Consider the following 14803-nt stretch of genomic DNA (forward strand, 5'->3'; position numbering starts at 1 on the left):
ATTTTTTTTTCTTTTTTAAATATTTCCCAAAATATGTTTAACAAAGCAAGGACATTTTCGCAGTATGTTTCATAATATTTTTCCTTCTGGAGAATTTTTTTTCGGCTAGAATAAAAGCAGTTTTAATTTTTTATTAACCCTTATAAGGTCAAAATTATTAGCCCCTTTAAGCTATATATTTTTTCGATGGTCTACAGAACAAACCATTGTTATACAATAACTTGCCTAACTACCCTAACCTGCCTAGTTAACCTAATTAACCTAGTTAAACCTTTAATTGTCACTTTAAGCTGTATAGAAATGTCTTGAAAAATATCTAGTAAAACATTATTTACTGTCATCATGGCAAAGATAAAATAAATCAGTTATTAGAAATGAGTTATTAAAAGTATTATGTTTAGAAATGTGTTGAAAAAAATCTCTCCGTTAAACAGAAATTGGGGAAAAAATAAACAGGGGGGCTAATAATTATGACTTCAACTATATATATATAAACAAGTTTAGCACAAAATATATACAATTGAAGACAAAATTATTCTTTTTAATTTTAAGAAATAAATATAGGGTCTAATAATATTGACTGTAAAATTTCTCTTTTTATTTAAAAAACTAAATAAGACTTTCTCTAGAAGGAAAAAATATAATAATAAATACTGTGAAAAAAATAATTTGGTGTTAAACATCACTTGGGAAATAATTGAATATGAAAAAAAAAACAGTTTTTTTTCTTATTCCTAAAATGCTAAATGTTTATAATGACTCTTAATGCCCAAGTTAGCCTATGTGCTAAGAACCCCAATAAGCCTAACAGCTTTAAAAAAGTGTCAAAAGTCCAAATATTTAATCCAAATTATGTTAAATTCACTTATAACATTACAGTTTTAATTAATTAATATATTAATTAAATAATTAATTAACAGTAAATCAAGTGTCATGATAAACGGTCCTATGTACTTTTATTATGCAATACATTAAAGCAAAATGCCCCAAGAAGTCATGGTTTACAGTGAATTTACAACAGGTAAGGGGCGTTGTTAGATGTAAACCACAGCTTCTGGAGTTTAAAACTTTTATATTCCATATTTATCATGTACTGTGATAAGCAAAACTTTTTTTTGTACTCAAGAAAGAGATGGGTGTATGCTTGTAGATTAATTTACAACAGCTTTAAATACAGCCCAACCAATCACAATCAAAGACCAGAACTATCCATTTTATAAAATAAAATATACATATTTTAAATAATAATGCAATGTCATTGTCACAACACCATTTCTCCGAATGCTTAGGGAAAAAAAAGCTTTTGATGTCAGTGACTCACATATCGGACAGTTTAATTTTAACTTGGCTGCAGTTATGTTCAGTTTCACATTGTCTCTTTATTAAGCAGAGAATATGATATGCATAGGGTTTTGTGTAGCTCCATTTTTGTGCAGGCTACATACAAATGTTCTCTGGAAAATGAATTTGTTACCCTAGAAAAAAAAATGCAAGTGTCAGTTTCTTACATTGGGATTTATAGGTCATCTGTAAGCTGAATATACAAACTTTCTACTGATGTATACTTTTTAGCATAGGACCATATTTGGCACAGATTAGAACATTTGAAAAACTCTGATTCATTTACAACATTTCATTTAAACATTTAATTCAGTTTGCTTTTTTTGCTTAGCAATAAAATTCTAACCATCTCTATCATTCTCACGCTCCTCTCAGGTTGGATGGTGGGCCAAATCAAAGGTTACAATGGGCCAACTTTGGCCCACTGGCCCTACTTTGGGCATCTTTGGTTTAGATATATTGACAGTATATAATATATTAAACATGACCTTTACTTGCAAGTTTAATGATTTTTGGCATAAAAGTTATTTTGAGTCGTAAAATGTATCATTAATAATATACCCTTGCAGCAACAGACTGATCTTGTCATCAGGTGTCGCATATTTGGTGTGTTTATTTATTTGATTCTCAATTAAAACAGTAATAGGCAATGTTACTGTAAATGTAATAATAAAATGATTGTATAAATATAATAATAAACCTGTTGTATTACTTGCATTTATAAAGACTAACAGTAGCAGTCAACATCAATCTGTCAAATCATTCTGCCTGTTTATCTTATCTTGTCTGTAGGCATTCCGTTCATCTGCTGTGTGTCCAATCTATCTATCTATCTATCTATCTATCTATCTATCTATCTATCTATCTATCTATACAGTGTGAGACCACGTGTCACACATTAAACTGTTATATATGACTCTCAGCATTAGGTGACATCATCCATCTACATACCTGTTCAACAGTCGCTGGGTCCTCTGACTGTAGTCTAGAAGCATTCTCATACTCATCCTCACTGTTATAGCCGGCTCCTTCCTCTTGCTCAGGACTGGGACCCCCTACTCCACCTCCTCCACCACCGCCACCTCCACCCCCCGCAGCCCCGGGTCCGGTGCCTCCACCGGCCACCCCACCGGAGCAGGTCGCTTGTCGTCTCCTCTTACTGAGCCCAGGCCCCGAACAGCAACCTCCCATGCCACCTCCACAGCCCACCCCACCTGACAGCTCACCCCGACCGCCTGACACGCACGCCATCCCCGTCGCGTCCCCGGGGCCACCCGAGGACCCAGCGCCCACCGGCGGAGGAGAGGCCTGCTGCGGCCGGGAGCTGGATTCAGTTCGCCTGTCCTCTCTGGACGCCGGCGGAGCGGCTTGATAGGGCCAGGGTGGCGGGGAAGCGCGGGGCCTCGCACCCTGCCGGACCCCGTGGGAGTGTTGGTGCTGATGCTGGTGCGGGTCGGAGCCGGTCCGTCGGTCGGGGTCGTCGGGGTGATCGGACACACCGACCGACGAGTTCGGCTTCTTCTTCGGCAGGATCGTCATGACCGTTCAGGAAGGGTGTCCGTTTTAACGCCTCCGAACGCGGTTTAACATTTAAACTTGAGCGTCTTGTGTGTTGTAATGTTCGCCCCTTTCACCCCGGAGCGAATTTGATTCAACTCGAGGTGATTTTGAGGGTAAAAACGGCGGATAACAGAACAAAAACAAACCGTCTTCCGTCCCTCGGTCCTGCTGTTGCCACACAACATCAACATACAGCTGACGACGTCGTCACGTCATTTCCGTCTCGATGCTTGTTCCGCCTTTCGGCTTCTGAAGCTGTCAGATGAATTGTTCATTCATTCTTTCATAAATGTGTATTTTGTTTGCTGGTCAGCACTTAATAGTGTTGCATTTATAGAATATAACCTATTTATTTATTAATGGTGAACTTAACCGTAAACAGGCAAGAGTGGAAAATTATAAGCAAAACAGAACATTTTAAGTAATTGTTTATATAATCTGGAGCTATAACACACATCCAAAGAGTTTTATGAGCTATTATTAGGGTAATTAGGGTTAATTATTAGGGTATCATGTCATTTCTATTTATTTTTATTATTGTTAGAAGATAAAATTATGATTCTGACCTCATCTAGTTTATTCTAAAACTTTAAAACATATTTAATTACTCATTTTAAACAGTGTAAACAACAGATCGCATCTAGACAATAATTATTTATTTGTCATGACATTAACAATAAAATGTTCATTTTTAAATCTAAATAAACAAGAGTGGAATTTAAATCGCCGCAAGTATAATCCTAAAAATAAAATTATTAGTTTTTATATATCAGTGCTCAGAATATATAAGTAAATCTCTCTTTTATATTCATATTTTTAATAGGAAGTGCATAATTGTGCAAATGCATTAAATTAGTCAGTACTGAAGTCAAATCCGGAGATAATCTAACAAAATAACTTACGATAACGGTCCAAAAAGTACACCCAAATTTATATGTTATAGAAAAATATTAAGTACAAATTTTTTTAAAAAGGAAAAATTTTGTTGAAATTTTGTGGGTTGTATTATTTCTGCAATATTTTGCTTCAATTTAATTGTATTATCTTTCAATTTCTAAATATGTTTGGTGACTAAAATATTATTTTTATTAATATATCAGTTTAATAAATATGTTTTGTTTAAATGCAGCCAAATACATTGCTTTTATTCACTGAGAAATGGATAAAGGTATTCATTTTCAAAATGCAGTGTACTCAATTATGCCCTGCACTATATATAGTTTTATTGTGTGATTAAAATAAGCTAAGTATCTTTAAATGTTATACGCTTCTGTATAATTTACCATAGACCTACTCAAATTTGAAAGAACTTGTATGTTATTATATTTAGCAAATTCTACATTCGTTCGTTTATTACTATTTTAAGTGCGATGAGTGCTGAAAAGTAACGTGTACACTGTAAAACCCAACAGTCAACGTTATCAAATGAAATGAGTGTAGTTAACCCAAAATTTACTGAAAGTTAATTCTACTCATTTGAAAAGTTTTGAACTCGATGTTGAAGGTAATGAGTTAATGAAATACCTCCTTACTTTAACTTAAATGGAGTAAGTTCACAGTACTCATATAGATTAGTTTTTTAACTCAAATGGTTTGTAGCAATCAGTTTTCTCAAATGGTTTGAGTTACCTTAACTTGTTGGGTTTTACAGTGTAGTATCACTGGAGTCATGATGACAACAAAATAGACTAACAATAGCCTAAATATATAATAGTAAATAGGATTTCACAATTCCTGCATCATTATTAGACATTATTAAAATTAAGGACCTAAATTATGGACATAATTAGAACTATGGGACATCTAAAAATTGATCACCAGTGCTCTGAATGAGAACATTTTCATTTTAAACATAGGAAGAAATGTCATCAGTAGTTTACAGAGTAAAATAACAATTACGTTTTACATTCATTCATACAATCATTTTCCTTCGGCTTAGTCCCTTATTTATCAGGGGTCACCACAGCGGAATGAACCACCAACTATTCCAGCATATGTTTTACACAGTGGATGCCCTTCCATCTGCAAAGCAGTACTGGGAAACACCCATAAACTCTCACATTCACACACACTCATACACTATGGCCAATTTAGCTTACCCAATTCGCCTATAATGCACGTCTTTAGGGGAAACCGGAGCACCAAACCCACGCCAACATGAGGAGAACATGCAAACTCCACACAGAAATGCCAACTGACCCAGCCGGGACTCAAACCAGCGACCTTTTTGCTGTAAGGTGATTGTACTACCCACTGTGCCACCGTGATGCCCATATAAATATAGTTATTTATTTGTTTAGCCTATTCAAACATACATTAATCATTTATTATTATTAGTTTAAGTGTGGTGAGTGCTAAAAAGTGACTCGTATCACTGGAGTCATGATGAAAACAAAATGGACTAAAGAATAGACTAAATATATAATAGTAAATAGGATTTCACAACTCCTGCATCAATAACAGACATTATTAGAATTATGGACTTAAATTCTGGACATAATTAGAACTATGGACATCTGAAACGTCTGAAAACATGACACTTTTTTGATCACCAATGCTCTAAATCAGGGGTGCCCAAACTTTTTTGTATGAAGAGCCGAAAACCAAACATCATTGAGAACCGTGGGCTGAAGGTAAAGTTACTATGGGTAATCTCCTCATTTATTTCCTAATATTTCAAAATAAATAGAAAACATTACTTTCAATTGTATTATCTAATGCAGTGTAACTTTTTAAATGATAACTTATTGCAATAAAAACTTAAACAATCCCAACCAATTCATTTGCTCACTAAAGTCTGCTCATTGTCGGGTGAAAGTATGCACATTTAAACAAAATCGAATTAATTTACACCATTATTTCGAACATTTATTTTCACTTAGCTTTTAACAATAAAACAAACAAAAGGTTGCATTAAAGGTTTGCACTAAAGTTGAATTCACAATGTCAAAACCATTCTCTCTCTCTTCTCAGATGGGATGGCGAGCCAAATCTAAGGTGACCATGGGCCAACTTTGGCCTACGGGCCATAGTTTGGGCATCTCTGCTCTAAATGATAACATTCATTCATTTTCCTTCGGCTTAGTCCCCTTATTCAACAGGGGTCGCCACAGTGGAATGAACCACCAACTATTCCAACATATGTTTTATGCAGCAGACGCCCTTTCAGCTGCAACCCAGTACTGGGAAACATCAATACACACTCATTCACAAATATACACTATATGGGCAATTTAGTTCATTCAAATTTTTTTTGCATTATTTTGCTTGAATTTAATTGTTTTATCTTTTAATATCTAAATATGTTTAGTGCCTAAAATATTATTTTAATAAATATATCTGTTTAATAAATCTGTTTTGTTTAAATGCACCAAAAACATTGCCTATATTCACTAAGAAATGGATCAAAATATTCATTTTCAAAATAGGGTGTACTCAGTTTTGATGAGCACTGTATGCCAAAGACCAAACAGAGCTTTCAGCATCAAAATTCATATTGAAAATTCATATACAGTATATATATATATATATCAGCTGTCCTTTTATTTTCAAATAATTAATCAATTATTCACACTCATCACGTAATTGCTTCGTACCGCTTTTCTTTTTTCTTTTTACATTCTCCGGGTGATTACAGTCATCACCCGAAGAATGAATAAAGAAAAACGGTAGGAAGCAATTATTGATGAGTGCGAATCATTACCTTTTTGAATAATAGCATTGACAAGATTGACGCTCCAAAGACGTTTCTTTAAAAACCGCAAGCGCGCAGCAAAAAGGTTGCTGGTTCGAACCTTGGCTGTGTAGGTTGGCATTTGTGTATGGATTTTCCTCTGGATGCTCCGGTTTCCCCCACAAGTCCAAAGACATGGGCTATAAGTGAATAGGGTAAGCTAAATTGTCTGTAGTGTACATGTGTGTGAATGAGAACGTGTGGGTGTTTCCCAGTGATGGGTTGCAGCTGGAAGGGCATCTGCTGCGTAAAACATATGTTGGAATAGTTGGCGGTTCATTCCGCTGTGGCGACCCCTGATTAATAAAGGGACTAAGCCGAAACGAAAATAAATGCATAAATACAACATGGTGTCAAGGTGGCGCAGTGGGTAGCTCAATCGCCTCACAGCAAGAAGGTCGCTGGTTTTAGCCCCGGCTGGGTCAGTTGGCATTTCTGTGTGGTGTTCGCGTGGGTTTCCTCCGGTTTCCCTCACAGTCCAAACCACATGTGCTATAAAACTAAATTGGCTGTAATGTGTGAAGGAGTGTGTATGAATGTCTCCCAGTGTTGAGTTGCGGCTGGAAGGGCATCCGCTGCGTAAAACATATGCTGGATAAGTTGGTGGTTCATTCCACTGTGGCGACCCCTGATTAATAGAGGGACTAAGTCGAAAAGAAAATGAATAAATAGTTAAAACATTATAGTACTTTATTTGAATTAATAAGCACTATTAAAAGTACTTTTGTCAATTTATTTTACTGCAGACATTGTACACACATACACACGCACACACACACACACACAAATGAAAAAGCAATAAAGAGAGGCTCTACAGCTGTAGTGATATTGTGTTTATTTCTCTCAAGTGTTTCTTCAGACAGTCATTGCTCCTGAACTACCGCGTATGGACGTCACAACACGTCTTAACAGTGTAAAACCGTCGACTTAATTGAAATATAACAATAATATTCCTCTATTACAAAATACCCTGCTATTGACTGAGATACAGCAACTCGCGTGAGACGTCATTAGTGTCCTCCACCGCTAGAGGGCGGAGCTGGAGTGATACATTTAATGCTTAATCTAAGGTGACGTTTTCTCGGCTCTTCTGCCAGTAATAACACCCAATGTGATTTACAGTCGGTGATGAAAGTACTCCTTAAAAACATGTGACGTGAGTACGAACGACATTTCACACAAGAACTGACTGCTAGCGTCAGCTCTAGTCATTGTCTGCATGTGCATGTGTTGAGTGCATTTTCTATATTCAGAAATAATAATCTACACTACAGTAGAGTTCAGCATATAATACAAAAAACAATCGTAATAAACAGCTCAAAAGTGAGCAAAGGGGTAAGGAATATCAAGAGATGCTCAAATATATGTTCCTTCGCTGTCCTTCAGAGCTAAATATACCATGACATCTCATTGACCGATGACGGTGATGAGAGAACTATTGAATATGTGTCACATCTTTGGTCAAACAATATATAACAAAAGTGCCCTCAGTAATTTTATCGATTATGTTGCGCCTGCAGTGTTTTTGGATTTATTACAATTATTAATGTGAACGCACCCAGCAGGCACCCATTGTGATTACTGCTCAAAAATATGTTCTATTTAAATGTCTGGGTTATTATGGGGCTAATAATATGCCAAAACAATCTGAATTTGAATTGTGTCAATTTGAATAATTGACAATTGTAATTTAATAAATCTGAATTTTTATTTGCCGTTAAAAATTGTTTTGAATTTGAATTTCTTTATTTGAATTTAAATTTCATAACTTGAATATTGAACTTCTGAAATTTAAGACAACTGAATTTTTCAAGGCTAAACTTATAGATGCATTTTCAAACTTCATATTTTTGTGTTCTTAATTCATAGACTGCAGAGATCCAATTTGTACAAATATTTCAGTGTTGATAATGGGCTTTGGGCTCTGTGATTGGCCCAAATGCTTGGTTTGAATTTTCTGTGATCGTCTACTCTTCCTTCTTGATCACCCCTGACCTACTTTCTGCTGAATCTGAATTTCACGATCTTAATTTCTGGCTTTGAATTTTAGAATATTGAATTTAATGTTGTCAATTTTTTCATCTTGAAAACTTGAAACAGTCTTTTTACAAACCCAATATCTGCAGTCTATGAATTCAGAACACAAAAAAATCTGAAAATGCGTCTATAAATAATTCAGCCTTGAAAAATTCAGTTGTCTTACATTTCAGATGTTCAATATTCAAGTGATGAAATTCAAATTCAAATTAAGAAATTTAAATTCTAAATTTTTTTAACAGCGTATAAAAATTCAGATTTTTAAAATTACATTCATTAATTTTCTTTTTCGGTTTAGTCCCTTTATTAATCCGGGGTTGCCTCAGCGGAATGAACCGCCAACCTATCCAGCATATGTTTTACGCAGCGGATGCCCTTCCAGCCGCAACCCAATTGTCAGTAATTCAAATTAACACAATTCAAATTCAGATTATTTTTGGCATATTATTAGCTCCACAGGTTAAAAAAAAAAAAACTTTTTTCTGCTTTGAACACAATAGTGGTCGGTGTCACGTGATCATGATAAAATGGCGGATGTAGTACGTCTGAGCTTCATTCATACTACTCACATTCATATAAAGGCTGCGTCCGCAACTACATACTTCCATACTATATAGTACAGTTCAAATGCAGTACCTACTGAATAGTTTGTGGATGCAGCCAATATATTTTATTTGTTGAAACATTTCAAATATTTTGGAGCAGTAAACAAGTCAGGCTAAATAATTAAAATAAATCATAGACTTCTGCTATCTTCATTAGTTTCAAAAACACAGATTTCAGTACAATTTAAAACGGCACCTTTGAAGATCTTTTCTGCTGAAGATACTGTTGTACTAAAAAAAAAAGGTACATATAGCCTACCTTAAGAACTAGCAGAAAATGTTGGTGGTTTTAAAACCTTGACTTTTCAAAACCGCGGTATACATTGAAAACGGTTATCGTCCCATGGTTACATATGACGTTGATCTTTAGTTCTGGTTTGGTTGTGACGTCAGGTGACCAAAATGTCAATTTGCTGTTTAATACAGACGTCAGCTGGCATTGATATTTTGTTGTTTTAGGCTGTGGCATTAACTAACTAAAACCCACCATCATTTTTATGTCATGATATGACATCCATACATTGTCAAAGTTTTTTAAAATCTCAAATTTCTTTTGCGAGTGCCGTTCAAGCCTGTTGTTCTCACGTAAATCCACCAGAGGTCACTGTCGACTGACTGACTGAAAGATCGACTGACCCACCCTCCTCCTTCCCTAAACCCAACCAATAGTGTTAGTCTGACGTTGGAGTCCAGCGTGAATTTTACATCTGTGTGACGTCCGATGCCTGCTGGGCAGCATCACGCCAAAGTGTTTAGTTTGCAAGAAATGCACTAGTCACTAAACATAAATGAATTATGTGCATGAAAGACTACAATTTGCATGAAATGATCTGCAACATAGGTCTCAAACTCAATTCCAAGAGGACCGCAGCTCTTCACAGTTTTACTCCAACCCTAATCAAACACAACACAGCGGATGCAACTAATCAAGTTGTTCAAGACTATTGGGCTGTTTCTCAATATGCGTTCTTCAGCGATCTTGCGTCCTCGTGTTTTCTTGTAACGTCATCATCAACTGCCAAAGTTCAGTTCCAATACTCAAGACCGCAAGAACAGAGGACGCGTGAAACTTCCCGGAAGTGTTCTTAATATGGAGGACGCACCGATGCAGACTTGAGCACCCAACTCGCTCTGGAAGTCCCAGAAGTCATTGCGACTGGAGGTGGAAAGCGCAGCATTTTACTTAGATTTATTATTAAAGTTCGGAGATATCATTTATTTACTTTACGAGTTTCCCTAAATGAAACGGTGAATATAAACATGACCATGAACATCTTAATAAAGGTATAAACACATTAAGGGTGTTTGTTTGCTGAAATTCATATTAAAATCTGTTTTATTTATATTGTGTAACGTATATTTATAATGTTTTTATGCAAAGTATAAATTTTGAAAAGGGGAAAACCAATAAATCGTTGTATGAATGCTGTAATGTTTAGATAATTTACCATTTAAAATGCATGAAGGTCATGTGACCATCAGGAAGAAGGCAGCATCTCATTTCTCAGAGGACGCGGCCTCCCAAGTTCATTCTTTTGAAGAGACGCCTGGCAAGACCGGTCTCCACAATAACGCTAGTCCGTTCTCTGCATTCTTGGAATTGAGAAACAGTGTTGGTGTCTAGTCTTGAACACCTTGATTAGTTGGATCAGCTGTGTTTGAGAAAGGTTGGAGTAAAACTGTGCAGAGTTGCGGCCCTCCAGGAATCGAGTTCGAGACCCATGATCTGCAATAAGTGATATTCATGTATAATAAAGCAGTTTTATTAGGCTTTTAATCTAATTTTAATGGTTACGGCTGCAAAGTTGTGATGAAAATTACTGAGTGCACCTTAAAGAACACTTATTTTTAATCAAAAATAATTTGGTTAAATTTGATCAATATCTAGATCGTTGTATGAGATATGAGTATGTGTCTTGCATAACATTTGTATTGATAAACATGATGCACATATTAAACGTCAAAATCTTTACAAAACTGTATTTTCAGGGTGGCATGTGTATTTCAAAGATTAATTAACCTACGTCAGGAGTAAAACAACATTAATTCAATTTTTTATCTCATTCTCCACACACACTTACCTAATACACCGCTATACAGACTGACTGAATGGTGTGAATATTGAGTTTGGCAACATGTCTAACTGAGAACTGAAGCAATCTCTCGGTAATCAAAACGCCAAGCACATGATGAGGTGCAAAGCATAAAATGGCCCCATCATTGTTAGCAATAGCGAGTGTCTGCTAGTAAATGTCATTATAGGCTAATGATTATTTTTTTCCATCAAATCTGAAATACATTTCCAGTCAGTGCTAATAAACAGAGCCATTTTCGCACACTCTTCAGTAAATAGTGATTCAACAATGCAGGAATACATAAGCACAGCTGCGCAGTTGTGTTCCCGATATTAATTACATATGACAGCTAATTAGTTTGCAGAAACAGCATCTTTGTAGCACCTGGCAGGTTTGGTTTGGGTTTTATTTTCATTACAATGCAGGTGATAAAATGTGACGAGCTGAAGACGAACGAGAGCGCGTATGTCACCTTCTCACACCTGTGTATTTTTAGAAGTGAGAAAACTAGGAAAAACCTCACCCTGTTAGCACCAAAACTTCATGCAAAAGTACATGCAAAAACTGATATCGTGTGACTGTGCTTGATGTGAGGCGATATAAATAGTGTGATGTGTGTATTAGCTTGCTTAGTGCTGATATAGAATGAATAAATTATATGAATTATTAACACATCTGCATGCTTAACGTTGAATTAAATTGTCTCAGAATATACAATGCAATGCAAAAGCATAGGATGTGTTTTGTTCCCCACGTCTGTTGGTCGTCTAACAATCACAACTGCAACCAAGTGTGCTTGGCATTGAAGGGTACAATCTAAAAATACATGTATCTTTCACAATGACAAATCAATAATACATACTTGTCATGTATGTACAACACAGTATATATATATATACTGTTGAAATGTCTCTTCTGTCTACTTTCTGTTGTGCAGCTACCACATATATGTTTTTGAGGTGTCTATCTGTGAGTTTTGAGGGTCAACGGCACCTTCTTTCTCTTTTTCCGTCTCATTCTCCCAGAGGTTAATAAGGGGCGGGTAGAGTTCATTCAGAGGAATGGAAGTGGTGTGTTGCATGTATTTCTTAAGTGAGTGATGGCAAGATTTCTGTTTCATGCGCCGTCCCATGTAGAAAACCAACAGAGCCATGATGCAGATGGCGAACATTGAGCCCATGACTGCGGCCAGGGCTACGTTGGTCGGCTGTGCCACCATCTCTACAGCAAAGCTGGCTTCTTTGGTGGTCACGTTGATGCAAGAGTGCTGGGTTTGCTCAGTGCCGGCCATAGTCAGGCAAACCTGGTACTCTGTGGAAGGTAGAAGGTGTGTGAGGTTGTACTCTTGGACATCTACGGGGACCATCGCAGTGTAGCTGATCTGTGGGTTGTCGATCTTTACAGTAGCACTAAGCCACTTGGGTTGTGCTGCCTCATGGTTGGAAGGAATGGCATATGGGTGCATCTTCCATTCGAGAACGACAGACTGGGCATGAACAGTTTTTGCAAAGATTACCAATGATCCTGTGGTGTTCACCACTCCATGATGTCCTCCAAAATGGTGTGCACCATTCCAGCTTCTCTTATCCACGTTCACAGAGACACTACGGGTATCGGCTCCCTCTGCGTTCCAAGCAACACACGTGTAGAGACCAGTGTCTTCAGGCTCAATGTGCGGGATCTCTAGAGCACCTTGGTCTTGCATCCGGTGCTTCTTCGGTGTACCTCCACCCTCGTTTGAGGATGGGGAAACAGCTTCAGAAGTGACTTTGTCACCGGTGGGTGTCACCCAGTAAAACTGAGGTGCTGGATCTGCCACAGCCCAGCAATTTAGTGTTAGAAGCTGTCCTAAGGTGACGTTGAGTTGCGGAGGGAAGGCATGCTGAGAAATCAGAGGCAGGCAGGTATTGCTTGCTCCATTCCAACTTGCAGACACCACGTCCTGAAGAGCTTGGCCTACAAGATGCTGTGGGGAGGCACAAAGAGTTATTTGGGGCTCCAGAACTTTGAGGCTTGATTGGTTGCCAAGGACGGGCCCCCAATTGTTGAGGCAATCACACCTGAGTGGGTTGCTATGAAGGCTGATTTCATCAAGATTGGGGAATGCAGATAAAATCTCATGGGGCAAAAGCGTGAGGTCGTTATTGTGGATCAGTAAGGTGCGCAAGCCACGCATTTTCAGAAAAGCGGCTCGGTCTATAAAGAACAAGTGAGGGTTATTGTAAAGTTCCAGTTTGGCCATTTGTGGTAAGTTTGAGAATGAGCCCCTCTCCACTGCCACGAGTTCTTCCATGTTGTTCAGACTGAGTTCCTCTAAATGGGGAAAGTCTTGGAAATCACCTTCCTGTATACGAACGATGGGATTCTTGTTAAGGTCAAGAAATTTGAGGCTTGGTAGAACACGTAGAGCTTTCTTTGGCACAGCTGTGAGCTTGTTATCAAAAAACGAGAGGCTTTCGAGATACTCTAATCCCTGGAAAGCTCCCTCGGGTATTTCCCTGAGCCTCATTCCAGCGAGAACCAAACTGTGCAATTTAGTGAGGGGGTGAAAATTCATGTCTTGAAGCCCAAGAATTGGGTTTTCTCCTATCATTAGGATCTCAAGGTTAGGCAGGGATTCAAACCAATGGCTATCTATTGCAACAAGCTTGTTGGAGTTAAGGTGAAGCCTCAACAGGTTTCCCAAGCCTGAGAAGGCATTAGGACCAATAGAAGAGATCTGATTGTGATTAATATACAGCTCCTCTAAGCTGACTAGATCCTTTAGACACATATCAGGCAGCTCTTTAATTTGGTTTTCCTCAAGGTAAAGTGTGACCAGCTGCGTTAGGTTGTTTAAACCAACATCATGGATTTGTGTGAAGTGGTTTTGGGAGAGATCCAGTTCTGTGAGATTGACCAAGCTCTGGAGTTGTGAGGTTCCCCTGGAGATATTGTTGCTCTGAAGAAGGAGCACCTGAGTATCAACTGAGATATTCCACGGGATCCTGCTCAGATGGAGTTCGTTGCAGTCAACAGTCTTGGCTTGATGGTAGACTGACTGAGGCGTGTACCATGGGCGGGTTTCGCAGACACACTGCGCAGGGCAGAAGGGAATGGCAAGGGAACAGCGACACACAGCCAAAACGAAACAGACTGTGAGCAGTGAAGTGGAAATGCAAGTTCTCTCCATATTGAGTATCTCTAGAGCGCTGCGCCCAGTAGGTAGTTGACAGTATGAGGGAAGATTCCTACGAAATGGAAGACAGGAATCTTCTCATCCAGCCCTGCAAAATGAAAAAGAAAGAAGATATATAAATCATGCAGATTATGTGATGTCAACTAAGTACAAATTACAATAATAGCAACTTTAGATGTGATAAACAGTTGAAGTCAAAATTATTAGCTCTCCTCTGAATATTTTTTTCTTTTAAATATATTTCCCAATTGCTATTTAAAGGAGAGAACAGTTT

General features: G+C 37.6%; 2 protein-coding genes across 3 annotated transcripts in view; both read right to left on the reverse strand.

Annotated features, from left to right (window-relative positions):
- otud5a (OTU deubiquitinase 5a) overlaps window positions 1–3098 on the reverse strand; it is a 63905-nt gene extending 60807 nt beyond the window's left edge. For both annotated transcript variants that reach the window (XM_056464041.1, XM_056464040.1), the window contains exon 1: window positions 2293–3098. In XM_056464041.1, coding sequence (XP_056320016.1) covers window positions 2293–2880 — 588 coding nt within the window. In that variant the 5' untranslated portion in view covers window positions 2881–3098. The remainder of the gene's footprint in view (window positions 1–2292) is intronic.
- Window positions 3099–10582: 7484 nt separating this feature from the next.
- The window catches only part of si:ch211-180f4.1 (uncharacterized protein LOC100144405 homolog), a 44950-nt gene continuing 40729 nt past the window's right edge, over window positions 10583–14803 (reverse strand). Inside the window, exon 2 of the mRNA XM_056464043.1 lies at window positions 10583–14617. Within this exon, the coding sequence (XP_056320018.1) occupies window positions 12289–14523 (2235 nt within the window). The 5' untranslated portion in view covers window positions 14524–14617 and the 3' untranslated portion in view covers window positions 10583–12288. The remainder of the gene's footprint in view (window positions 14618–14803) is intronic.

This window comes from Danio aesculapii, chromosome 8, assembly GCF_903798145.1.
Source record: "Danio aesculapii chromosome 8, fDanAes4.1, whole genome shotgun sequence".
NCBI lineage: Eukaryota > Metazoa > Chordata > Actinopteri > Cypriniformes > Danionidae > Danio > Danio aesculapii.